Raw genomic sequence first — 27,285 nt, 5'->3', positions numbered from 1 at the left:
ATGTAACGAATACCAATTACACAGCAATTAATACCAAATAGAAAAAGGGCCTATTTCCCTTCCAAACTACCTGTGAATAAGATTAGTCCTAGAAGGTAAATTAAGAAGCCATATTCCCCTTTTTAGACACACAAAGGAGTATCTTGTCATAACAGCACTAACAAAAGTAAGCGATAATTTTGTAGCAAGTTTATAAAAAAAGGCCACTTGTATTGAAACCTGACTGAAATGTCCCTGACCCGCCATCTGGGTGTAAATGTCTACCCTAATCTCTGTCATTTTGGATGAGAGCTGGGATGGTATTTCTTTTGGCTCTTTTATACTATTTTCCTGGATTCCAAACCCTAGTGATTGCAAACTCAGGTATTTACAAAATAAACTACAGTCATAATTGTAATAACAACAACAAACAACAACAACAGCACATTATCTCTGTGGAGGGTGTGGTAAAAAATAAGGGGTCTTGTTAGCAGTGATTCCTATGGTTTCCAGACATCACTGACTGTGGAAACTGCTTGTTTCACTTCACTGCAGGAATGACTGGTACCTATCACTAATTTGAATAAACCAAGATACACCTCTATAAAAGTATATCATGATTCTGAACACAGGAAATTAATTTTGTGTGTTAAGTCAATGCTTACTGCCTGCCAGCAGTTTGGAAATGAAAGTAAACCCCTAGAAGAACAAAGGACATTCTTTTACTTCAATGCTAGAATTGAAGAAAATTCACTGCTGATTTGGAGTGGCAGAGCTAACGCTGCACATTCATCACAAAGGAGCCTTTTGTATGCTCTGTCTGCACAGAAGACTCTTTGATGTGCAGCTTTTTGTTTTTTCATACTGTAACTTCTGCTGGGTGATAAGTTGCATTAACTTCAATGACTGATTTTATGAGACAAAAATTGGAAGGAGAATATGGAGCAAAGACTATGCAAGGATTAGTTTATAAAAATCACTTGCTAGTTCAGTGTGCTTCCACTATGGCTCTTAAAAGAGAGAAAAAGTTCTACTGATAGATTACAAAAGTGGAGTCTGAGCTTGTGTTCTGCTTTGGCCTTAGTGCAAGATTGCAACATGGCATTCACTTACACAATATCTAAATGACTTCCAAAACAAATCTGCTGTGCTTACAGACACAAAGCTCCTTTTTTTTACATTTGTCAGTCTTGAAGCACTGATCAAACCAATATTAGAGCATACCCAGTATAAGATGCAGCTGCCTATTCACGCAGTCATTTCAACAAAGATTCTCAAGGACAAAGTTTAATGTACGTGGTGTATGAACTAACTTTGCTTTTACACTTTCCTTTCATACATCTCTTATCTTCAACACATGGTAAATTAAGTCTTCCAGCTGTAATACGAATTAGCCAGACTTTAACTTGGCCAGTATGATGGTAAATCTGGGTCAAATAGTGAACATAGGCTATTGCAACTAGCAATAAATTTGGCAAATCAACAGTTCTGAAAATAGTAATCTATCTGCATTACATAATCACACTCATGATACAATTTTATGGATGGAAAATAAGAAAAAGAAGATTTGAGTAGGACTCCAGATAGCTAAGTCAGAGCTGAGCTGGCTCTGCTAGGGACTGGAAGAGATATTTGACTAAATCATTTAACTATGAGTCAGTCTACCTACAACTGGAATTCTGCAATCAATCTTCTTTTATGAAACCATTTGACACCATCAAATTGAATTTTAAAAGGCTAGCAATTACTAACAAAGTAATAACTGATGTATACATTTCAGGTAACTGCTATTCTATTTCTAATGACATCTTAGTTTTCCAACTGTGCACAAACTTCAAATTCCTTCTGCTTTTTCTGTTGATCTCTCCTTTTTTTCCTGATGGTACAAAGCCTCCTGCCACAGCTCCTTTTCCTCAGTTAGCTCCTGTGCATCCCTGATCTACACTCTAGTAGCAATTATATCAGAAAAAAGCCCTGTGGTCTTCTCTTACTATAAAAATAATTTCAGATTTCTACCTGTGTACAAGAGAATGCTCATTTTCACAAGAAGTCACTCTGATCTTTCTGCAATTTGTGAAATTGGAAGAGATCTGTTTCCCTTTTGGTAGATAGCATGCAGGGGTACAAGAGGCCCAAGACAGCAGTGATGTCCTTCTAGTGACACCTTTTGTTCAAAGGACACAGAGAATCCACAGGCAACTCCTTTGTAGCAGAGGTGCTCGATGACCTTCCTTGTCCACTGTGTGTGTGCACCAAGAGCTGCTGAGCATCTCTGCACAACTGTGCCTGTGCAGGGTCTGCTGCTCAGTCACACCCTTCACACTTGGGGTGAAAGAGTAGGAGTGAGAAAGGTGAAGAATGTGCTCAAACAGTTAAAAGGTTATGGATACTGACTAAGAGCTGTCAATTCCATAGAAATGTTATGGAGCTAAAATCCTGCAGCTGGATATCACCCTACAAGAAAATGTGAATTGCTTGCCTTGCCATGCTTCAGGGCCAAGACAAACCTAGGGTTAGAATTTGGGAATTCTGCCAGGATGAAAAAACCAGATCAAATTAACAACAGAAAACACTGAAAACATTGAAATTGTCTTGAAACAGACTCCCATCTCTCTGTAAATCAGATGTACTCCACTTTTGGCCAGAGGCACTAGCTAGGACTTCTCCAAACGTCCTGTTGCAGTGCTCTGAGAGATGCCATATGACTGCTCAGGTTTGGCACTGGCAGGGAGCTCTCTTGCAGTAAATGGCTTTGCAGCACCTGATCTGTTAATAGAACTACACAGAATTAACATTATAATCCCCTGGAGAGATGATTTGGCATAACTGATCATGTGTCCCCAGCTTCTCAAAGGCATTGCTCTTGGAATTTCTCCTGTCTACCCAAACATATTCAAGAGGGCAGAACATGCATTAGGCCAACAACAGCCATAAATAAGAGAACTGGAAGAGGTTAACAGCTTCCTGCTGGCAGCCTGACAAACAAACTATCCAATACCTGACAGTCACGTGGCAATCACAGCCTTCCCTGAGGAAAAGGCAGAGATGCAGAAGCATCTACAATGCAGAGAATTTACCTTCATGTAAGAAAATAAAATTTAAAAAAATTAATCCAATTGCCAATTAACAAAAGAAACCTCCCTGAAAGAGTTCTTTCCAGTATCCTCAGACCTTGTACATCCCAGCATTTTTTCCTGCCAGTTCGAAGAGTGTTTTCTCTTGCTGCACTACACAGATAAATCATTAGAGCAGTAGGGCTGTAATAATCCTCCCTGAAATGTAGAGATGGTGAAGGGTCCCATTTGGGTAATCTATACATTACAGCCTTCTTTGACTTCTTGCACAAAGTGTATTAATCACACTTGTTTTTAGAGAAAGGTGGTGGTACTCCCAACAAACATCTCTGGAAGCCCTACAAATTTGGAAATTGCCATTAAAATTCATTTTAAAGCTCAAATCTTACCAAAAGTACTTGGATATACAGTACATAGCACTACAGCACATTAACAGAAGTTAATGTTAAAAACCATGTTGATGACTTTAATTTCATAAATAATGATGTCTAGATTTATTTTAATCAATAGAAGGCTGCTATATGATGATAATTTTTGCCTCCATTGATTCATTTCCTGTCTTGTGTCAAGGTATTCCTACCTCAGTTTCTCCTCCCTTTAAAAAATATCAAAATAGCTCAGCAAAATTTCTCTGAGTGCTGGTAACTAAGCCCAGCACAACTTTACTCCAAGTAACTTCTGCTCCTTGATAAAGAACATGAAGTTGAAGAGGAGCTGAAATGAAAGCCAGCTTGCAACAGAAGTGGACTTCAGACAGTCCCAGAAGAGGGAAAGTCCAAAGGGCCGATCTGGGTACACACGGCAGCAAAGGTTAATGAGATCGGCGGTTTTTGCCTCTGAGCACATTCCGTGAGTTCATGACCCGGGAGCCGCCCTGTTTCTCATGCAGTAGCTCCATCTGCTGTCCACACGCAAACGGGGACTTTGCACCGGCACTACATCTACAGAATAAAAAAGCAAAACGACTTGAATATTTTGAAAAATTTCTGGAAAAATTCCAAACGTTTCCCTAGTCAGTGTTCCCGCATGAATGGAACCAGCCTTTTCTACCTTTAAAAACCAACTATCCACAATGAAAATACAAGAGTCTCAGAACCAGTCTTGTGACAAAAAAGAATGGTTCCTCACCATCTGCAGCCACTCAGTGCCATGCTGTCCGAAGGTGCCACACCACAAGATCACACTGGTCAGGCACCAACACTCACTGCACCCCACAATGAACATGCCCAGGTGTCCACAAACTACAAGATATTTACAGTGATTCTTAGTTACTTACAAGAGGTTCATTTGAATTGCACAAACATAAATTTAAGCTTATTCTGAAGATCAACTCACTTCTTAAAAACAAGACTTCTGTTTCTTTTCTGCAGTACAGGGCTTTAAGGAGTTCAACTTTCTAGATTTGCATTCCTTTACCAGGAGTACTATGAAGAGGTCTGTCCATAGCAGAAAAATTGTGGCAAGACCCAGAGCTGGCAAATTCGACCAGACCTGCTCTGAATCTTGTCCAGCTTAGCGATTCTTGGCTTGTTTACAAATGTTCTGGGTCAACAAGTCTCTTAGCTTGGGGGTTGTACCCGCAGTTTGGTACTTGCTGTAACAGCTGAACCCTTCCAGCAAGCTCCTTTCTGGGCAGCATTGCAGGAGCTATTGGGTCACCAGGCAGCTCAGGAGCTGCGGCTCAGTGCCGGCCACGGGCACGGCAGCAGCCGCTCCCTGGGAAGCACAGCAGGCCCTGCCGGAGTCACCGCGGTTATTCATTACACGCGCTATCTCAGCCCCGGCTGCAATACCTCGGCGATTGTGGATCCGAGCCAGTTAATTTCCATCGGTGTGATTAGCTTCCTTGTTCCTTAGACTTTAGGGCGTGCTTAGTTACATGTTTTTCTCCACTCTTATGGGTAACTGTACTTTTAAATTACGATGAAGTGCAGCACGAGAGTGTCGAAGTTTCACTGCTCAGGCCTCGCTGTCCGGGGCCCTGCCGGGGCCGGCAGCCCCGCGCCCCTCCCCGAGCAGCAGGCCACAGGCTGCGCTTGCGAGGTTAAAGAAAGAATACCTCCTACTCTTGTCTCTTGGGGTTTCTATTATGCCTATTCATTATTAAAAATATGGTATCACGGACTTGTTTCAGGCTAGAATTACAGCTTTAAAGGAAAAATCTCTTTCAGAATCCATGGGGGAGGGTGGTGCTACTGAGTATTTACGGACGTCTGGAGGGAGAGTTCCTCAATACAAGGCCAATTGTAGGTTATAATTATATCCCTCGAGCATAAGGATCAATACTGGAAACGCCAAAGTGGGATGCCAACAAATATTTTATAGTGATTACTGATGAAGTCGGTCTTCCATAAGAAATAAGGACGCAGCCTGGTGGCGAGCGCTGCTCAGGAAGCCGTGGGCCCCACCCGGGCTGCGGGCAGCGCTCAGGCAGCAGGCAGGGGCTGCCGCGGGACTCGTTTACGCAGCACCGTGTACGAATAACCCTGCTCATGCTACTTAGGAAAAATAAAACTGAAAAAAAGACGAAAACAGCCGAAACGCTCGGGGCTAGAGCGTGACGGCGCGCGCAGGCTCTATCGACGGGGTGAGAAGATTCCAACAGGTGGCTCCGTGGCGCAATGGATAGCGCATTGGACTTCTAGAGGGTTTGAAGGGATTCAAAGGTTCCGGGTTCGAGTCCCGGCGGAGTCGTGTCTTCTCTTTTTTATCTCTTTTTTTTTTAAATACATTTCCCCCGCCCCCTACGCCGTTTGGGCGGAAATCTTTCCCGACGCTCCCCTGTCCCTTACCTCACGGCCGCAGGTATCCGGTTCGCCGGCCTGACCCTTCTCCCGTCAGCGAGGCTCTCCAGGCCCGCCTCCCGCCGTGCCTGGCAGCTTTGGGAACGCTGGAAGTGGGCGGCGACAGCCGCCATCGACCGGACCTGCCATGTCCGCTCGGCCCGGCGACACGAACCTTCCTCACCAGCAGCGAGAAGGCGGAGCAGGAGAAGGGGTCGGTTCTCCTTCTCCTGCCGCCCTCAGGCTGCGGGAGAAGGGCTCTGCTGCTTCCCCTGCCGCCCTCAGGCTGCGGGAGAAGGGCTCTGCTCCTGCTCCCCTGGCCCAAGCTCCGCCACAGCGGTCCGAACCGACAAGCGGCCCTGTGGGGCCGCTACGCTTCCAGAACTGTCTGCGAAAGTAATTTTACTTAAAAACCCAAGACTTCGTCTTTCCTGGAGGCAGTTCAGTTACGATGGGTCACTGTGATACATTTCTGGTTAGTTTCAAATAACGAAACAAGTCCACAAACTGCACAAACCAGAAATTAACACAATATTTTCTGACTTACCGACAGAAGATGAAGAGCCATTTTAATTACAGCAATCAAATTGCTGTAAATAAAACAGTAGCAGCAATCAACAAAGCACCTTGATTTTGCTCAGAATGGAATAAATTAATCTGATTCATTATTCCTGAGTTATTAAATTTGTGGGGTTTTCTTGATAAATTATTTTTAATTCTGCAGGTGTGACTTTTCCACTGCAATTCTGCTTATTTACAAGCAATAAAAGAAAATGGAAAATGAACCACACCATCAGGCACATTACATTAACCATCAGAGTCAGTAAAGGTGCAATTACAAATTAGGACAAATATTTCTGCCATTAAAAGACAATATTACTTATAAATATACTATTTATAAAATGGATAGGCAGAGCTTCATTAAAGTTTTTATGTGTTTCCAGAGTAATCTAATACCACAGGCAATCACATGGTGCATTTGGGTTTCAATCTCTCCAGTACCTTCACCTTTATGTCAATTTCAAAGCCCGTCTGTCTGTTTTAAGGCAAACTGGAGGTTAAGGGAAGGTGCTCTGGTCAGTGCCACATCTGACAGGCTGAGGCACCAGCTCAGGCCAAGCCAGCCAACACAACCTGCGGGTGCCAGGCTGCAGCCTGGAACACAGCACATCCCACCCTCTGCAGCCTGGGACACAGCACATCCCACTCTGCAGCCCTGAACACAGCACATCCCACCCCTCTGCAGCCCTGAACACAGCACATCCCACCCTCTGCAGCCCTGGGACACTGCACATCCCACTCTGCAGCCTGGGACACTGCACATCCCACCCTCTGCACACAACAGGGGCACTTGCTGGGCACAGGGTGGGGGAAACAGAAGGGATTAGAAGGATCAAAGGAAAGGATACAGAGCACAAGCCAAATCCCCTTCTAGCTATGCTGCATATGAAGTAACTGCTGGAGCTATTGAGCAGCCCAAGCACAGAGTTGTTGCTTGCTGTGTAACACCACAGCTTGCATGTCTGTCTCAAAGGCTTTCAGACTTGCAAGATGCTTTTGCAAAGTTGCATTTGGAACACCCCACGATGCAACAGAATGACATCTACTGTGATGCCTTGTTTTCTTCTCAGTGTTCAGTTTACATTTTTTTGTGCCTCCATGTCTCAGCCAGAGAACAAGACACCTAGCTGTTTTTATTGGCTTTTTTATCATTTACTGGAAATTGAGATACTGGCCTAAATATAATTGCATTAAAATAGCCTGTGCATATTAACTGAGACCTAGGGACAGGTGGTTCTACTTGTACTTGTTTAATATTTCCCAATTAATTCACTTTACTTTGACACCAGTCATCTCCAGGCCATGAAGACTTCTTAAGGACTCTAGATTCCTGTCTGTTTCTGGTAGTACAACATTATGGACAATGTTGGAATGATAAAAAACACTCTAAAGGATCTGAGGAAAATTTCTTTCAAGCATCAGTTGGTGGTCACTACATACCACAATGCTCATTTCATCATAAATAACTAATCCTTAAAAAAACTAATTCTCAGTAGAAAACTTGATGGTTAAACATTAGTCAAGAACATAGTTAAGCATTCCTTGCTTAAGATCTGCAACCTTTAAGATTCGGTGTTCTTGTGGCAAGAAACCAATCAACCACTGGTGCTCTGACAGTGACTTCTACATCCTAATCACCCAATCCACCTAAGACAATGTAGTGCCAGTTTAATTTCTTCTACTATCCATCTTTTCTGTACCTCAGGGCAGTAACCAAGTTACACTAACTGTAACAGCAATAATGAGCAGGTCATTAAAAACCAACCAAACACAGTGCTGGTCGTGAACTGTCACTGAAGGGGAACTGAGCCAGTGACATCTGTGGCTCTGCAGTGGCAGCAGAGGCCTTCCAGACTCACTCTATTTGCTCAGCTTGAGCTATTCCAGGGCAGCTAACAGACAATCTGCACAACACACCCTACATAATGGATGCCAATGTTATTTCCAAAAATATCATTGGACAATAATTAAATGGTAAAAATTAATAAAAACAAAATATGATTGTTAAAATATGAGTTATATGTATTACTTACTTATTTATTAAATAATATGTAATTTGTCTCTTCTAAATAATATATATATATTATAATGTATACACACATAAATATAAAAGTATATGTGCAGGCACTGAATTCCAGGACATTCTCTGTACCATTATGGTCAGTGTTGAAATAAACCCTTCACAACCAAACCATTTTTCAATACTTTCCATTACAGTTTTGGCCAGCAGCACCTCTCACAAGTCAAGGAAAAATATATTCTAGCACACAATATGTGCCAAGATAAATTATGCATATAACTTTAAACTGAATTTACTAATTAACTGATGTGAAGTCTGAAGCCTGAGAAGACCACAATCTGTGAAGCTGAATTTTTTACTCAGATTTAATATATGCTTTCATATCATTATCTCTTTACATAAATATTAATCAAAATATATAGCAATTTTAAAATCGAAATTAATTTAAATTGAGATACCTGATAATTTGCTAAAGTTTCCTAGCTTTATTCTCACAGCAAAAATTTCCCTAAACCTCAATTTGCATCTCACCTGCAATCTTAAAAGAAACCAAACACAACACCACAACCAAAGCATTCTGTAATAAAGTTTTATAACAAACAAGTTGTTCCAGCTTGGGATTTTTCTTCAATTCTTAATTGTGAAATTTCTTCTTCTTCCGATTCCTCTTCCCTGCTGCAAAAGCTGCTTTTTCACTCATGATCTCCTGATACTTCTTTTTATTATATCTGAACAAAACAGATAATTTACTTTTAAGCACGGCAAACCAAAGTTCAGGAAAAGATAACATGGACACTACTCTATGCACATTATTTGCCAAACTGAGCTTCCTCATCTTTTCTGAATCGGTTTCTTTGATTCATACATTTATGCATAAGTAAAGGGAATCAGTAGTTGGATCAATGATAAATGCAGGTAAATTTGCTTTGGAAGTAAATTCTGTTGAATTTTGTAATTAAATTTGGTTGGGGGAGGGAGGGTGTCCTCATTACATATGCAGTCACATTTTGGACAGTTGGCTGAAACACTGCTGCTGCTCACAAGGGGAGGACTCAGCCATTTCCACAACACCATGAAGAAACTACAGCCATTTTATAGTGCCTTCTCACCACACTCAGGAGAATAAACCTTACTCCACTGCAGATGGACAACTGAGATGAGGTGAATACCCAACAACAAGCAGGGTAATTGCTGAATGTGAGCTCCTCTAACAGACTCTTGTGTACCTGCAGTGATGAGCACCACAGACACTGCACACTGAGTACTGCTGAGGCTTTAAATGCAACACCAAAATCTGACAAATATCTGACTAATGCTGAAGTATATGATTAAAGCCCTTAATTAGGCACAACATAAATTAATTGATCAAATTTCAAATACATTAATTTTTAAAACTCCTTGCTAATAAATATCTAATAAATCAGGTCAAATCAGAAAGCTACTTAAGAAATAGATGCAGACACTTGCCTTCCCAACATTATAATTAAATTTACAAGTCTGACAAAATTAACTCTATAATCCCAAACCATGCACCACTTCAAAGAAAACATATGAAAGGAGAAGTGAATATTAACATCATGTAATAACCAATACCAAAATGGACCAACAAAATTATCTACTCCAAAAACTGTAAGCTGTGCAGACATTAATCAATCCAATCATAATATTCAGGTAAGCCTGCTGGCACAATTTTGATTCCCATGACAGGTGGCAGACTGATGTACTTATAAAATGAAATAATATCAACATTCACAGAATTACAGACTGCTCTTTTCAGTCAATTATGCCAAGAAAAAATATTCAGTCTTTAAGAGTGGCTGCCAATAGTGATGGTTGAAGTTGGATAAAATCCTTTAATGAAGATTAAATATACATTATCTCATTCTAATTATCCCCTTAGATAAAGGTTCCTTAGACCTTCTAAACTGCAGTACTATGGAAATGCTAAAAGACTAAAAATTTTTCTTTGAAGTATCAAAAACCACCCTACAAGCTGAATAAAACAAGAAAAGGCTATAGAGTTAAAAATACTCCTCTTTTACATGGGATATTAGAATTACAGAACTACTTTTAAATACCTTCTGAACTCTGAATCTGCAAGCAGCTCCTCCACAATTGTTCTCTTCCTCTGCTTCTTAGGGATTCGACTGTGATAAAAGTCTATGGGAGAATCAACTACAGTTCCAACCTAGGAAACAAAAATGAAAACATTCTCACTGTACATGAACAGCAAGATGTTGATTATTTTGCCTTTTTTTTTTAAATCCCCAGCAACCAGTGTGCAGACACCTATAGAGCAGATGAGAATGACAGCTGCCTAATAAAAGTGCAAAAAACCAAAACAATTAAGTCATGTTTTGTATGCAGAGTCCCTTTTGGTCTCCTTGCATAGTGCACAGAGGAAGGCCTGAGCTTTAAGACTGTACATTTTCAATGCTGGACTGCTGTATCAACACTTTAATTCATTAAAGTTCCTAACTTTTAAACATTTTAAACATAAGGGGAAAGGAACCTTTATGACCACCTTAAACCTCTTCCAGTCCCTCCTCCTGGTGGTTCTGCTAGATGACTGCACAGCAGCTGTACCAGGGCAGTATCAGGGCCCCACAGCCCCAATACAAGGGCCTCATCCTGAAACCCATCCCATCTTCCCAACCAGGGTGTCAGTCAGCTCTCATGGCTCAGGTCAGCAGTGAAGATACACACAGCACATGTTTCATGCAGTGAAAATTAACCTGTCTGGAACACTTATGTGGAACACTTCAGTCCAAGTTTCTCTAATTTCACAATATATAACATCCTGGACACTTCAGAGTGAAGTGGTAATATTTTGAGAAATGAAAACCTTTCCTCAAGCATGCTAACTATTCAAAGTTTCTGGAGGCCTATTTCTACAGCTTACCCAGTAATTTCTTTATTGATACGAACAATTTCAAAGCTGAGAGCTACAAGCAGCAAAAATTTCAGCTTATCACAAAGGCAGCTGTCTCCATTTAAACTGTATTAGCTAGTAAGAAAATAAAAGCCAATTATTTTCTACACACTTGTTTACAAAGGCCAGTACTCCAAAAAAGCAGTGAAAATCTAGTCCCCTGAGGGTTCAAAATATGGATTCAGTAAGATATTTGTTCATTTCTATGAGATCAGCCAAACCTAAAAACATCAACAGCATATATACATATGTAACACAAAGTTAAACAGTTGCAAACTCCAGCCAAGTAATCAAAACACTTTCATAATTAAGATATGAAATTAAATTAACATAGAAGCTACCTACAAAATAGGCATTAGTAGGTATCCTTAAACTTCAGCAGTACAATGCCACCTTCTGCTGCTTCCTTACCTGAAAGTACTTGGGCAGACCATCTCTGTCATTCTTCTTATAGAAATGCTTAGGGTCCAATGAAGCTCTCATCTTCAAAACTTTCAGATCATTTTTCAGTTCACTTGTGATTTCTGGGGCTTTCATACCAAACCAGCCATCACCTGTTGTTTTCTCTCGCTCTGCCTAGGATGCAATACCAAGAACAATGAATTTGCATTCAGTGACTAGGACGGGACAGAAAAGGGAACTCCTCCCTACAAAAGACAGATAAAGCATTTAGAATGTAAATATGGACCCCTAAAGCACGTATTTTATGATTATTATAAAGGAGGTTATCAGTACTGCATCAATGACAGATTTGTACTGAGCATATAACCATTAACTTCACTATGCTTGTGACTGAAAGGATGACTTTTCACAGGCCAGCTCAAAGAAGACCCTAATAAACTGCAGCTCATCCCTCCATTTCCAGGGAGGCCTGGATATGCTCAGGGTCCCAGCATGCAGCTTTCCACCACACCTTGTTTCATTATTTGAGGCATTACCAGCTCTTCACTTACCCTGCGCTGTTTCTTCAGCTGGTGAAGTGACTCCCTGTAGGGTGGGACACATTCCTTTCTTTCAAAGTCTGGAGTTATTACACTCTTCTGCAAGAGCTGTAAGAATTTTTTTGAACATTAGAGAGCCACCTCACTGATACAAATTTTACAGCTTAACTGTATTTACAGAACCTACTGAAGGAATCATGCAGAATCTAAGCAAGCATTCTAATGCAATACATGAGCAGTAAGATCTTCAAAACAGAGCACTGGCCAACAACAGAAAGCAGCTGACTTGCCCAGGAGGGGGTGAGACAGCAAATCCTCTGGAGTAAAGAGGACTATCATGGATGAGCCAAAGAAAAGTCTCAACAAAAAGAACACATACCCTTTACTTCAAAGGGTGCTTTTGAAAAAAAACCTGATAAGTCTATACTAGGGTATAGACTCTTATTTACTGAAATTCATTCTGGCTATGGACTAAATATCTTGTCAGCAGACCTTAAGCTTGTGTATCATTAGGCAAAACTCCAGGTATAATCAACTTCCGTTTATTTTATAAGGTAATGCTAGAATTTGCAATGTTTTTCAGTTTCTGATAAGTCAGGTATATTTAAACTTTCACCATTAAAACCAAATGTAAAACTACACTGGTCAAAGAGAATATAAGTTCTCAATGAACCATGAAAATGATACTTCTTTAAAATCAAACAAACCAACCTTCTTAGATTAATATTGTTGTGTTACTATAGTCACAGGTAACTGAGTAACTATAAACATGTTACCTGGTCCTTCTTCTTCTTCTGTGGTTCAATTGCACTCGATCCAGGCTTCTGATTTTTTGCATCAAAACTAATATACAGACCTCCAAGCTTCTTGATATTCAAACCAGGGTCTATGCTACTGGAAAGATGTAAACTAAAAAAGAAATAGTTAATTATTAAAACATTGTAACATGCATGCAGCTAAACCTTCTACTGTCCTGAGGAAAATGAACAGAAAAAATATTTTTCTTATTTTTCCCAATTAGGTTCAGTTCTGCAATGATTTTAAGCGTTGTTATCTAGATTATGTAGTTTTGAAATAACAGGTGCAGGAGAATTCATGCCATTATATGAAATAAGACTTATTATTAAAAAAAACCTGTGGAGTAACTTCCACAAAATTTTTCATATTAACTCTAATGCTGGACTCTCATCTTATATATTATCTTCTGTATAACAGAATTCTTAAATTTGCTTAACCTTGCCAGAAGAACTCATGATTAGCATCCTTTTATATTCTGACAAGCTTGCTAGCTAAAGAGAAAAACCCCAAACATATTGATAGTAAAAATACTATAACTCTTAATAAAAAGTATGAAGAAAACAGAATTCACTGCTTTAAACACAAGAAGGGATTTTAGCACCAGCTGGACTACAAGAATTCAAGAAGTATCCCTCCACCTAAATTATTCTGATTCCATCCTAGGTTTCACCTGAAGAGTCACCATCCACAGCACAGCAACAACTGACATATAAAATTATATGCAACTATTTAAAAAGCATTATCTAATTAGGCAATGTGTAAGGAATTTGCTGAACCTTTCGTTATCTACATTCCAACTGGAAAAAAAATTAACAAAACTGTGACCTGAATAACCAATTCAGTCAGCATGAACAGTTTCACATTGTTTTCTAGGCTGAACACATACAAGGCCTCCAGATGCCAAAAAAAATTCAGATTTCTGTTCCTACTATATTCAAAACTGAAAATAATCCCAAAACCTAAATTTATGGACCATATTCATATTTTATAATATGTGCAACACCATTTTCTGCAGCAACATGACATATGTGATACGACTAGTCCCTTATTTATTCTGCACTTAATGTGCATATTCTTAAATGAAATGCAGTTTCTTTAGCTATTCCTAGTAAGATACTTACACATCAACCTTATTTTTCAGCAGATCATCGTCTTCATCTTTTTCATCTTCATCTATCAATTCCTCTTCATCCTCTTCTAAGTCTGATTCTTTATCTTTTTCACCTCCTTCATGCTCACTTTTAGCATCACTGTCTTGGTCTACATCATCCAGATAATAGTTCTGGCTGGAACTCATGCCAGGCTCAGTATCAATTGCAAAAAGACCTTCAACGTGCAGTGAACCACTTTTTAAAGATTTTTTGAAGGAAGGAGTTTTCTCATCTGACTTTTTATAACACAGATTCTCATCAACTGTATCTATGTCTGCCACATCACTATTTTCAGAGTCATCACTTTCACTGTTGCTCAGAAACAGTGCAAGGGAGTTATTATCATTGCTTGGTTTTTCACTGCTGTGTGATACCTCATTTTCTTCTGTTTGGTTGTCACCACTGTCTGCACCAATTTTAAGCATCCTGCCCTTACCAATGCTTTCAGTTGTCTGGCCAACAGCCATGTCCATTGATGGGCTGCTCACTGCACTTGCTTGCTTACTCTTCCTTAATTTATCATCACATGAGAAAGACTGCTGTGCATCTGTCTCAGCATCTGCTCTTTCACATTCTGTAATTTTTTTACTTTCCTCTGGTGTTACTTGTCCTTGGGATTCTAGGAATTGTTTGGGACTCATGCAGTCTGTCAAAGAAACAGACACATGCTCCAATTTCCCCTTCCTTGCAAGTATTTTACTGTGATCTTCTTGTATTTGGCCACACATTGTATCTGAATGGTCTGTCTCAACAGACTGCGTATTTTTTTTTGTTTTTTTCACAGGTGATTTAGTGTCACTGTGTTTTGTTTTTGTAGGACTGGATGCCACATCATTTAAAACCTCTTCTTTTGCATCTTCACTCCAGGTTGCATTAGCACATTTATTTCTAGGTGAACTGGGTTCTTTATTACCATCAATGAGAATGGAAGCATTTTCTGTGTCATTGACAAGTTCTGCACTAGGCCTAGAATCAGAAATTATGATGGGATCAGATTTAACAGTGTCCTCAATTAAATTCTCATCCTCTGAAACAGATTTATTTTTTTTCTCGGTCTGCTTAGTATTTTCTGCTTGTGATTTCATTTGCATGCTCCTAGTAATTCGTTTTGGAGTGGCACATGGTTCCACAAGAGAACTCGGGCAACATGATTCTGCATCAGAAGTATTTTCACTCTGGGCTTCAGGAACTCTGTGTGGCTGCAATTTCTTTTTACTTTGTCTGCTCCTTGTACTTGTGGGAACATTAAGCATCTGGACACCAGAAACAGCAGAGGAACAAGACTCCGCTTCAGAGACATCATCTTCATCCTGAATCCTACTTAACTTATTTACAAAAGCTGTACTGTCATGTCTTTTTTTGTCAGCAGAATCTGGTTGATAAGGAATTACAATTTGTCGCCTCCGTGTTACTCTTACAAACAAAGGTGTCTGGAGACCGGATACAGAAGAGCAGTTTGATTCTGCTTCTGACACATAACCATCAACTTGTGGCTCAGCAACTGATTGTGCTGATGGGACAGCTGTGTTCTCATTCCTAGTGATCTGCATCTCTGAGCTATCACTGACATCTGATTTCATTTCTGCATGTTCCAACTCTTCAAACGGACATTCCTGAATCACCTCTGGCTTACGAGCCGATTTAGTTCTTCTGGTCATCCTCCTAGCCACAGGAGTACTAATTTCAGCAGATCCCACCTAGAAAAGGAGTAAAAAAATATATGGTACTGACAGATAAAATAACTACATAAAAAGAATGCTATAAAAATCGCTAGCAAACTTTTAAAACAAATCTACTTAAACTCAAAACATGCATCTCTGTGTAGCCCTACCTATGTGGAAGAAGCCTTAACAAACCATCCCTTGCTTATCTCTACTGTATTTTGGTCAGGGCAGGAGAAGAAACATACACATCCTTTAAGAAATATAAACAAGTACCTCCTAATTCCAAAAAGTTCTGTCAAGTTGTCAGGGGAAGCAAATCCAGGAAAACGTTCAGAAATATTCAAAGACTTCCTCAACTATAAGCCACTAAACACTATCAACTATCAAAATGTGCCCCAAAATGGTGTCCAAAAACAATTTTAGGTCTACGAACAAGCTGGCCTCTCAGCAATCGCAAAACAAGGTATGATCTGCTAAGTATTATTTTAAGTGACAGAAACGCTAAAACATCTGTCATGCAAATAAAATAAGCCTGCCTTTAACTGCCAAAGCCAAATGGCCCAATGACCTCGGGCGGCTGCAGGCACGGGCACGGCGGGCGCACCGACACCGCCCCTCCGGCCCCGCGGCCGCGCTCCGAGCGGAGGCTGCACCGCCCGCCCGCCCCGCTCCCGGCTCCGCTCACCTCCGCAGCACCGGCGGGATCGGGATCGCCATCGCCGGGGCTGCTGCTGCCGCCGCCGCCTGTCCGCGGCCCGGGCTCCCGGCGCCGCGCCGCCGCCCGCCGGGTGTTCACCATGCTGCTGCTGCTGCCGAGCCCGCCCCTTCCTCCCTGCCCTCCTTCCTTCCGTCCCGCCGCCCGCCCTTCCGGGCCCGCAGCAGGAAGAAGGGTGCGGGCGGCCCCGCGACGCGTGACCCCCGTGCAGGCACTTGGAAAAGTGTAAAATGCTGCACTAAAATGCCTACGGGGGTTTCAAATTTTACTTAGACTTTCAGGTTTCTCATGGAAGGAAATCCCCTCTTGCCCATCTCGATGCAAACCAAATGAATGAGATAATGTGGTAATTTGATAAAGTGTTATGCTATTGGTGACTCTAGAAATGGCAGGTCTTAGAAGGTACTTTTCTACAGCAAGCAAACGATCAGCAGTCTACAGAAAGGAAATAAATCATCCCATTAGAGCAGCCTTTACATGGGGTTAGCACAGTTCCTGTTTTGTAGCATTTCAATATAAAAACCTGAGCACACACGCAAGTCTGGTAAGGTACAGATTCAGTCAAATACACAGAGATTACAGGTAGTGGTTAAATCATAAGCACACAGCACAGAGATAGTAGGGAAGTTTAAAATTAAACTAAGGTAATTTTGAACTCTGATGCACACTGGCCCAACATTAAAAAAAACACTTCATTTTTATTAAGAGAAAAACATCCAAACTTTTATTGATGCATTACTAGTTTCAATTCCCTGTTTGTCTCATTTGTCAAGAGAACTGAAGAAGCTAAGAAAATTTCCTGCTATTTGCCACTACAAAAACAATATCTGAGGACTAAGGTACCTTGAAAAACCTGAATTCATTAAACATAGTGGAATGGATTACAGGAAGCTGACACTCCAGGCACTACCTACAGGCATTCAAATTCCACTTGCTGCCTCTATGAAGAATTTGAAAGACGTTGGTGAAAAGTCATTCCCTTACAGTCCAAATATCAAAATATGTACAACAAAGTTAATGACTACCACCAGTATGAGGCCATGCCCCTGTCTGAAATCAAAATGTAATTTACTGTTTTAGACACTTGGTATCAAAGTTCCTGCTAAACTACAAGTTGAACTTTAGGTATTTACTCTCATTTAAAGGCCAAGGAAAGGAAAAGGCCTTTTTGACACAAGGACTACATTAAACCAAAAGCCTTGCCTTAGCTGCAGCAATCTCTCTGGGGTTAAAAAGCCAATGTGCTAATCTGCTGCTAAGCAGAAAGATACCTAACTTCAGGCTAAGCCTTGCTTCATCTTTTCTGAGTGGCACTCAAGCAACAAGTTTCCCAGGCAACCTCACAAGAACTAATTAATTTTAGTGAACAGCATCAGCATTTCTGTCTATTCTACTTGGCTAATTGCTTGTGTAGTTCACAAGTATCAAAAAAACAAGCCACAGTTGAGAAGGAGACAGGCACAATTTTTGATGAACAGATTTCTTCACTGCTTGTTTTCCAATCTTATTTTAAACATTCACTATTGATACAGTTTCTATTTCAAACAGTAAAAATGCCATCACACTTGTGCGAACATTAAATGAAGCGTATCGAGGCACAAAGAAGCCAGAAGCAATTCAAGTAACAATCAGAAAGTAATTTGGAAGATGCATTTTCTTCTAAATCATAGGGGTTTTCTCCACTATGTTAAAAATAAACCAGTTTTCCCACACCCACAAATTAAATAGCTGACTTGACTATATATACATATCAAGTAATGAGATAACAGCTTAATTTTTGGGGGTATTGAATCATTAAAAAAATGACAATTTTTCTATAAAAGCTAGTCCTTGAATGCTTGAAATGTATTCACCAGGTAAGTATGATTTAAGAGAAATTTGTTTTTTAAAAAAACAAAAATATATGTTTCTCCATGCTACCTAATGGCAGCTAAAATATAATGTTATTTTTTACAGTGAACTGGTCATAAAAAGGAAATTATTTTAAACTGTTACTCTACAGATATCTTCAATTAAAAAAGCCCCGAAATATTTCATATTTTGAATGAACCCATCAATAGTTAAGAAAAATAGTGTTAGAACATTACAGACACTCCTACTGACATCACACTGAATAATTACAACTTTTGGTAGTTCATTATAAATGCTGTAAAAATCTTTCTATGAAAAATGCAATGTTCCCCCATCCCAGAGAAATTTAAACAGCCTTTACAAAAAAAAAAAAACCACCAACAAAAAAACCAGTGTTTTAAGATGCATTTCTTTTAGCTTGTATGATATAGCCTTTGGACTTGATAATTCCTCTGCTTTTAACAATGACTGAATACCGCAGAAGCCATAAAGGAATCCAGTTGTTGGCTTTCATGTTCTGGATGCTTTCCTGGAGAACTTCTTGGAAACTTGCTTCACAAAGTAATTCTGAAGTTAAAAAGGGATATTTGTGCTTAAAACAATATCATGTAAACAGCTGCAAAAATCAACACTTAGTAAGAAAAGCCTTTTCCAACAGTCAGGATCTTAAGTGGTACCACATACCCCTCAGATCCACTCCTCCAGAATGCATTTAGGATAAAAGCAGCTGAATATTGCCAAATAAATCTCCAGGACACTTTTTTGCAACATTGAGTATTTCTCACAAAACTAACTGAGACTCTGGAATATCAAAATGAGTTGATCAGCAGAGTCATTAGTGGGAGAAAAAGAAAATTAGATTTGAGAAGCTAGCTAGACAAACCAGAGGTGAGTAAAGCTGAAATCAGCAAAGTACTGAGCATTCAGAGTCTGCAGTCACTGTAAAGTCAACATTCACAGTATTTCCCATAAGGGAGCTCATAATAACCATAAGCCAGAAAGCTTTAAGAAAAATGGGCTTAAATGCCACAAAACAAAAAAAAAAAAAAAAAGAAGGCAAGTACAAATCCTCCTAGTTTCCTCTGGAATGTTCATCAAAAGAACAATGTCTTTGGTGAGGAGTGCTCACCAAAAATAGTCTCGATACTCTTCAGCTGACTGTTACAGAAAAGTTAGGCTGAGCAAACAACACATAAAGGAATCACAACTTGTGCTGTTTTCTATCAAATCCTCTGCTCCTTAATTTCATGACTTTCAGTGGATACTATTTATTAAAATGCAAGTTGCATTTGGACTTCAGAGGACTTGGAAATTGAATGGAAATTGTCAGATTGAATGGAAATTCATCTTGCATGCTGTCAGAGCAGTGATAAATCCAGCTGAGGCACTGATGAAATTTGTCACTTCTAACAGTGGTACTATGAAGTACATCATAAGAAATGCTTCACATACTTTTTTCTTTGGGATCAAGGGGAAAGAAAGGAGAAGGAAGGAAAAGCATCATCATGAATAATTAGTCATGACCAAGAATGTAGGGAAGGACTTAAATATATATTGTTTAAGACTTTTTATTATTCCAACAAGATGTTAAAGTGTCCAACTCTTTTAAAGTGTTCTTAAGTGAAGAAGACTGATGATGTTTGAGAGAAATGAATGTTATATCCCAGAATATTGTAGAGAACTGGTAACTCAGTTATACAGCTCAAAGGAAAGTCTCTAATTTCTTCATTAATTTAGCAAAGAAATCATTGCATTAAAAAAGAGAAGACTTTACAACTATTTTTGTAATAATGTTATTTTAAGAAGTCAAGACTTTGAAAGAATCCTGTTTAAAGCATAATAATTCTACAGATCTAATATTACTAAATTACTCAAAAATCAACTGGCCATTAACATTTTATGTAATCTATTTCACGTGTTCCAGGCAAGTACACTTTCATTTCTCAGTTACTAGCAATACATTTAATTCCATATTTTGTAGAAATAAACATAGTACAAATTGCTCAGTAGGTTGTTCTTCTATTTATTTTATTTTCTCTGATAAGAAGTATTTCAAAAAATTATCCAAGGCTGGAAGCCTGTTTCAAGAAGGGGTGGGGGGGAGGAAGCAACAGCAGTAACATAACAGAAATATTTTATAAAGGAGAGACTTTTAGAATCCTTGGTTCAAGCCTCAAATATAACAAACTCTGAAGTTCAGGAAAAGATTATCCCTGATTTTCTATTGAATAAATGCATTTAGAAGTCTTCTGTTAACTTAATCAGCAAAGTCTTACCTTTGGGGTCATTGTGAGTTAGCAGCTGTATGTCACATTCTTTTGCAAATGCTGTGAGATCAGGTGGCATCACACAACAGGAAGCAAGGTTCACCTGATTACTACTTGGTTTCACCTGAGTAACAAAATATTTTTATAAGAAAAAATTACTAATGTGCTTAAATTAGCTGTTTCCCTCACACCCTCTATTACAACAGAAATTTTGCTTTGAACAATTTGTCTTTGACCATTGTTTTGAAGTCTGAGCAGGGCTAATTAATTCTGCATGACTAATTAATGTAAGCAAGCAGTTACTCTGTCCTAAGAACCGCTATGAGTAGGAAGTTGGTTCTCACCTGTGCCCACAGATACAGCTGCTCTAACAGTGTTTTATCTAGGTCGGAGGCACCTATGGCAACAATCTTCTTGTTTTGAACTAGATTTTCAAGTTCTTTCCAGTAAGGTTGCAAATATTCCAAGGAGAGGTTAGTTCCATCTTCAACAGGAGGTGGGGAAATAATGACTGAGTCTAACTGAGCAACTCCGAGGGCAGAACACGCTGAGGAAAAAGAACAGACACTGCAAAATCTTTTATCAGATATGAACATAAACAGCATGACTCTTCAAATTTAGCAAAAACCACACCTCCTGCTTCACTCTGCTAGATCTCCATTCACCGTTTGAAACTCTGAGTGTATCTGAGGTCAAAAATAATTACACAACCTTTTTAGCAAAGATTCAAGAATACAACTGAAGACCACGATTCAGTTTCAGGTCTTGGGAAAGCAAAAAACAAAACAATCAGAAAATGAACAAAAGCATGAAGCTTTTCCCTCCTTTTTAATGTTAAAACTGTATTTTTCTCTGAAGACACTGATGATAAACAAGTCTATTTCTTCACCCTCAATTTCTTTTAAAATTTGTAGCTTTCACTCTGAACTATAACTTAAGTACAGGACATGGGTTAGGAGAACTACTTGATATATGTGAGGAGTTAGAAAAGTGCAAGTCTTGGAGTCTCCCTGAGCTTTAGGAAAAATGCAAGTCATGAGGCCTCTTAAACACAGTGAAGGAGTAGAACTGCTGTGCTAATTATTTTCTTCAAGAGGGGGAGTCCATTATTGCATGTTTGACAAATGGTGGTAAAAATTACAATAAATAAGCTATTATCTGGGGTATCAATAGAGAATAATGATATGTGGCCCTTTCTTGTTTGGTCACCCCTAAAGCCCAACAAACTTCCAAAACAGTAAAGTTCATTGCTGCTCACAATTACTCCTACCTAAGGCAAACAGAACTTTATGCAGAGACATTGTATGGCATCTGCAGTAAAACCTAACTATTTCACCAGCTACTTGCAGCATTATTTTATTTCCTAAATAATCTCTGAAAGACTACTCAGTCAGCAGCAAAGTTCATGATGTTAAATGCAACTAACAAGAACTGGCAAGAATGGCTGTATGACTGCTATTAAAACATCACATGCTAATTACTTTTCAACAAGTTTAGTGTGAAAGAATAGAAACTTGCTCCTGCTTGTAGCAAGGAATCAGATTTGAGTTTGGGGATCCAAGGTCACAGTGATCCATTTAATAAGTTTACTGACTGAGCTACTGTGCAAATAGATTTGATTAACTAAGTCTCTCTTCATAGGAGACTTGTGACAGTGACCATATAAGCCTCTTAGAAATAACATTAGAACTTTTTCCATCTAAGTTTTAGAGTAAAAAAGAAATCTTAAGTTTGAGTTCCACACTTACCCAGGTCAACTGCGTCTCTGATCGATGAAGAATTTGATCCAACGATGAAAAGCTTTGCTATTTTCAAACAAACTGTAATCAGTAACTAAACAAGCCAGGTATTCCTAATATACAGCCATTTGCTTTTGCTATAGTCACTATTAATGAGATTTTGGGTAAAAGATTTTTAAAATATACACCATTTGCTTAAAAAATTGGAAAAGACCCAGTTTTTTGAAAGGTCACTGCCCAATAAAGACACTGTTCTCTTAAATTTCGATGTTGTGCAGTCTCAGAACAAGAAATCATCCAGTTAGATGATGCAGTTGGCTGTAAAGCACCAAGACATGAAGCAGTAACAGTAACAACCTGTGTAAGAACCCCAAATTTAGAAGTACAAACAGACTTCTTCACAACTTACTGAGACTCAAAATGTACTAGAGTTAATTTGGACTGCTTCCTTCAAGTTCATCATATTCAACCTCGAAAAATTATGCAAATAAATGTGCTTCCAATACTATTTCCTAATTCCAGTATTATCTGTAATATTTTGCTTCAAAACTGTCGAAGATTCACGAAATAAATTTAAAATATCTTGAGGTGATGCAAGTTGAACTAGAAAAATGCTGAGCTGCTTTAAAATCTGAACTATGAATTCAAGAATTTCTTAGCCAATGTTTAAGAACAACAGTGTGCAATAGTGTAATTTGATTCTGCAATTATAAAAGAGAGCAAAAAAACCCCATCTATGAATATCCTATTAATGACTTCATATGAAACCTTTCCATGACACTGGATTTTTGACTGTGTTCTTACCTGATACTTTCAACTCATCCCTTTCTTCAGGATTTATTTTTTCTATAGCTTGAGCTACAGAACATTCCAGAACCTCCAGTGTTTCCTGTAGTAAGTACATGAGACTTAGGAGCAACGTCAAGAGGAGACAGTAAGCTCCAGAAGAAAGTTTTTAGGTAATTTGAAAAAAAAGAAAAAGCAAGTGCCTTACTGCAGTTGGAAACAAAAACAGTAGAAAAATGCAAAGACAGAAAGCAAGTAACTCAAGGCTTCTTGATCACTGAGGGGACGTCAAAATAATGAATGCATGTGAAAGGCCTTATATGGCCCTAATATAGAAAATACCATTTACTGCTTAGAATTATTGGAACAAGATTCAGTAGTAAGTTTTAGAAGTGTAACCAATTACTTATGTCTTTGATTTCGCATGGAAGATGGATAAGATGCATAACACCTCTCCTACCTGATTTTGGTCTTGGCTGATCTTTGAGCTCCACTCAGTCAGTGTTTTCTGGATGCAGTCTCGCACCTACAAAACATTTTTTCATGTTGAAGCGTGGGTATGTTCCAGCCACACAAACACAACAGTACAGAGATGGGCAGGACAGACTCACAGCTGAACTAATGACACCACCCCACAGAAGATTCTTCCTTCATAGCTTCTAGCTGAAACTTGCTCAAACTCAAAATTTTTCTCTCCTCTTCCTCAGAGTTTTAGCAGTAATACAAGTACTGTAGTTATTTCTCAGACCAATGCCATCTTAAAAGGAAATTACAATGCTAAGCAAGCAAGAGCTAAGACCTGGGGTGGTTTGGGGTTTTTTGCGCAGAAATTCCTAAGTTACACAGCAGTCAGATAAGAGTGTAAGTGCCCTGACACTGCAGAAATGAGACTTGACAATCAACCCCTAAATACTCATTGTATTAATTCCTTCTCTTTTTACATGCATACAACCCTTCCCCTTTACTGCCTACCTACTCCACTGAGCAAAACCACTAATACTTTTAAGTCCTCCATCACTGCAGAGGGAACCTACACATCCTATGCCACTCTTGCATTTTTCCTTCATCCAGAGATGCAAAATAAACTCGGCTAAGATTTTGATAATGACTTTTCTTGAACATAGTAAGACATAACTATTAAAACAGCTAACTAATTTTATACAGTACCAGTGGTGCAGCTGTAGCTTCTCTCTGATCCATCCCAGGAGTTAAGCACAGGTACTGTCTGACTGCCACCTGCCACAGGTAGGAGCACTTGCCCCAGCTGCTGCTTTACTTCACTTTCCACAGTGTATTTTATAACTGTGTGCATACCTACCTTGTGTAGCAGTAAGCAGCCATTTCCCATGACACCCAACTCAGAGAGCTCTAATACCATGCACAAACTAGAAGTCAACATCCCTGCCTGATATCAGATACAATACAGGAACAATATTTTGTGAACAGAAATACTATACACTCCTTCCATCATTTAAAACAGTATAAAAACCCCTGGACCCAAAAGGCAAGAATTGACCGCCCCAGTAAATAGCTAAGCACAATAACCCTTTAATAAAATAACTCTTAATCCTATTTTGAAACAATTTATATTGTTATCGTTTCCTTTCTGAGGGCAAGTGAGACAGTACTAAATTTTTATATGCTGCTGCTTTGCAGCTGCCACAGGACACATTTCTATTGCGGTTCCTACGCACCCGCCTCCGACTCCCAAGCACACCACTCCCCTGCCCGCAGGCCATGTGCAAAGAGCAGTGATTCCACTGCTTTGATCAGCTTTTCCAAACACAGCTGCATCTCCTAACACTGGCATTCACAGTTTGCAAAATTTTAGCTTACATTCTGCCACTGAGAACTGACTACACCAAAGAGAGGAGCTGATTGCAAATGATCCCATTTGTTTGCTTTTGGAAATACACCTACTCTGGAAAGCCAGTGGATTCCTCTGCAAACAAGTGAATTTTAGTACCTTAACTATTAGTTATGCACGTTGGCCACTCTTTACTTAAGAGCCCTCCAAAAACTCCCCACACAAGGGTGCCCATCGTGACACAGCTATGTCTTTGTTACAGAATCCAGCCCTATTTCACACAGATCACAGAATGTTTAATAAACAACCAGGCCAAATAAAACGTTATGTGGTCACGTTACAACCACATGACAGCTCAACAAGAGTATGATGAATTCTTTCTTCCTGTTACATCATCCTCCCTTCCACCTTTCTTCCACTAGTGCATGATTAATATGCAACCAGCTAACTTCTAAGTTATCACTAGTGTGACTACATAGCAATAAACAGCCAAACCCATCGTTTTTCTCATTATTAAGTGACCATTCTGAGATTACAGTGCCATGACGAAACAGCAAATATGGTGGTTCTGAAGTTCATGGCCACATCATCTCCAGACATTTTATGAGAACTATTCTAAGTACTGACACACACCGCTAAAGGCAATACTTTTAAGGTGATCATTAAAAAGCTCTTTTCAACTTGTTAACAAAGAATGACAGCTCTCTGCTTCAAAGAAGACAACTGCTACTTTTCCCGAGATCTGCCTCTATGAAGAAATTAAATGAACTTGCATAATCTGTAATATAAGCTCGTAGCTATGCATATTTTTATCTAACTAGAAAAGTATAAGGGATCCCCTTTGCCATTACAGACAGCACTTAAATTTCATTCCCGGGATCAGAAGGCTGGGCTCGCTCCTTCTCAGGGCAAAGTGCTTCCGGGGCCCCGGCCTCCCCACAGGGCAGAACACAACGAACGCACGAAAACAAACAAGCGAAACTGTTTTTCCATTCCCATCTCCCGCCTCCCGAGGGCACCGGCAAGCGGATGGCTCGGGAGCCAGAGCCCCTCCTCGCCGTGACGGGCACCGGGCCAGCCGTGCGCCACCGGAACGGGTCCCGCTCCGGACGCGCTCGAAGCGCCGGGAGCGGCACCCAGCGCTCCCTCAGCCGCCGGCCCGCCCGCGGCCCTGCCCGGGCCCCTCGCCCCAGGCCTCCGCCGAGGCGCCCCGAAGGGAAGCTCCGGCCCGCCCCTCACCTCCTCGCCGGGGGTGGACGGGCACTTCTTGCGGAGGCAGCCCCAGTTGAGCAGGTTGCCGGTCTGCAGGGTGAGGGTGTCGGCGCGCTCCAGCAGGGCACGGGCGCCCTCGGTCCCCATGGCGCTGCTCAGGCGGTGGCCGGGGGCTCTCCGCGACACCTACTGCCCCGGGCAGCGCCGTGCCGGCCGTGACTCAGCACCGGCACCGGGGCGAGGGGCGGCGCGGGGACAATGGGCGGCGGGGCGGGCCCGGCGCGGGAGCGGCACGGAGTGGAGCGCGCCCCGCCTCGCGCTGCCTCACGGCGCGAGGCCGCCGCGGGCAGGCGCCCCCTGGCAGCGGCCGGGCCGCAGCACGCCGGGCGGAGCCTCCGGGGGCGGGCAGGGGGCGGGGCCGGGCTCCGGGGGGCGGGGCCGGGCAGGGGGCGGGGCCATCGGGGGGCAGGGCCGGGCTCCCGGCGCCGCCGGACTCGGGGCGCGTCGCGCCGCGGCGGGGTTGGGTCCGTGTGTCGGTCCGGCCCCGAGGGCCAGCGGCCGCGGGAGCCCGACCCGGCATCGCCCCCAACGGAGTACCCAAGGCACACGTGGCGCTGCCCGGCAGTAGCGGCCCGGGTTCTCTAACACCCCCCGAGCCGCGGCCGCGCCGGGCTGTGGCTGCTGTGCAGGCTCAGTAAATGAGAGGAACCGTCTGAATTGTGCTCATGACGCGTTCCAGGAACAGGTAGTCACTGACAGACACCGAGCTAAAAGGCCCAGAAGAAGCATCCAAATGCTTGCCCCTTCTGGCTGTGTTTGCACTTGAGTGAAACAGTGTCAGGGCAGCAATCCAGTTTTACACCAGCTGGTTCCAGTGAAGACACACCGGGTAAATCCTGAAGGGTTATGGTTCGGGAGTATTTTCTTTTTTGAGATGAGGAGACTTCTGGAACACCATACTCTGACCAAAATCCTTCTGTACTGGAGAGTTGAGGGGGGTGGCTT

At 40.9% G+C, this 27,285-nt stretch overlaps 3 protein-coding genes and 1 non-coding gene across 6 annotated transcripts in view; 1 reads left to right on the top strand and 3 right to left on the bottom strand.

The window, feature by feature from the left end:
* Positions 1 to 5,976, bottom strand: part of BCAR3 (BCAR3 adaptor protein, NSP family member) — a 94,995-nt gene extending 89,019 nt beyond the window's left edge. For all 3 annotated transcript variants that reach the window (XM_064719883.1, XM_064719882.1, XM_064719884.1), the window contains exon 1: positions 5,846 to 5,976. The gene's annotated coding sequence lies outside the window, so the exon portion shown is untranslated. The remainder of the gene's footprint in view (positions 1 to 5,845) is intronic.
* On the top strand, positions 5,661 to 5,747 carry TRNAR-UCU (transfer RNA arginine (anticodon UCU)). Its single transcript is given in 2 exon segments — positions 5,661 to 5,697; positions 5,712 to 5,747. It is a non-coding gene; the product is annotated as a tRNA-Arg (tRNA).
* A 2,437-nt stretch (positions 5,977 to 8,413) lies between the features above and the next one.
* Positions 8,414 to 17,112, bottom strand: DNTTIP2 (deoxynucleotidyltransferase terminal interacting protein 2). The gene is made up of 7 exons (XM_064719741.1): positions 16,589 to 17,112; positions 14,210 to 15,936; positions 13,067 to 13,199; positions 12,303 to 12,398; positions 11,761 to 11,925; positions 10,496 to 10,605; positions 8,414 to 9,145 (listed from the first exon to the last, which is right to left on the bottom strand). Exons 1-7 carry the CDS (start codon positions 16,700 to 16,702, stop codon positions 9,052 to 9,054), a joined length of 2,439 nt encoding a protein of 812 aa, XP_064575811.1. The 5' UTR covers positions 16,703 to 17,112; the 3' UTR covers positions 8,414 to 9,051.
* A 1,747-nt stretch (positions 17,113 to 18,859) lies between these two features.
* Positions 18,860 to 26,629, bottom strand: GCLM (glutamate-cysteine ligase modifier subunit). The gene is made up of 7 exons (XM_064719742.1): positions 26,308 to 26,629; positions 23,722 to 23,787; positions 23,280 to 23,364; positions 22,485 to 22,541; positions 21,081 to 21,283; positions 20,746 to 20,860; positions 18,860 to 19,036 (listed from the first exon to the last, which is right to left on the bottom strand). The coding sequence occupies exons 1-7, from the start codon at positions 26,425 to 26,427 to the stop codon at positions 18,867 to 18,869; spliced, it is 816 nt and encodes a 271-aa protein (XP_064575812.1). The 5' UTR covers positions 26,428 to 26,629; the 3' UTR covers positions 18,860 to 18,866.
* Between the last annotated feature and the right edge of the window lie 656 nt (positions 26,630 to 27,285).

This window comes from Zonotrichia leucophrys, chromosome 8 (genome assembly GCF_028769735.1).
Source record: "Zonotrichia leucophrys gambelii isolate GWCS_2022_RI chromosome 8, RI_Zleu_2.0, whole genome shotgun sequence".
Taxonomy (NCBI): domain Eukaryota; kingdom Metazoa; phylum Chordata; class Aves; order Passeriformes; family Passerellidae; genus Zonotrichia; species Zonotrichia leucophrys.
The sequence above is the reverse complement of the archived record's forward strand: the minus strand, read 5'-3'. Positions and strand labels throughout refer to the sequence as shown.

Coding starts and splice junctions, on each gene's coding strand:
- DNTTIP2 (XM_064719741.1), bottom strand. CDS start 16,702: ATGGTGAACACCCGGCGGGCGGCGGCGCGGCGCCGGGAGCCCGGGCCG. Junction 11,926..12,302: donor AGCTGAAGAAACAGCGCAGG/GTAAGTGAAGAG, acceptor ATTGCATCCTAG/GCAGAGCGAGAGAAAACAAC. Junction 10,606..11,760: donor GTCTGCCCAAGTACTTTCAG/GTAAGGAAGCAG, acceptor TTTGTTTCCTAG/GTTGGAACTGTAGTTGATTC.
- GCLM (XM_064719742.1), bottom strand. CDS start 26,427: ATGGGGACCGAGGGCGCCCGTGCCCTGCTGGAGCGCGCCGACACCCTC. Junction 22,542..23,279: donor GGATGAGTTGAAAGTATCAG/GTAAGAACACAG, acceptor GTTTGAAAATAG/CAAAGCTTTTCATCGTTGGA. Junction 20,861..21,080: donor AGCTGTATCTGTGGGCACAG/GTGAGAACCAAC, acceptor TTTGTTACTCAG/GTGAAACCAAGTAGTAATCA.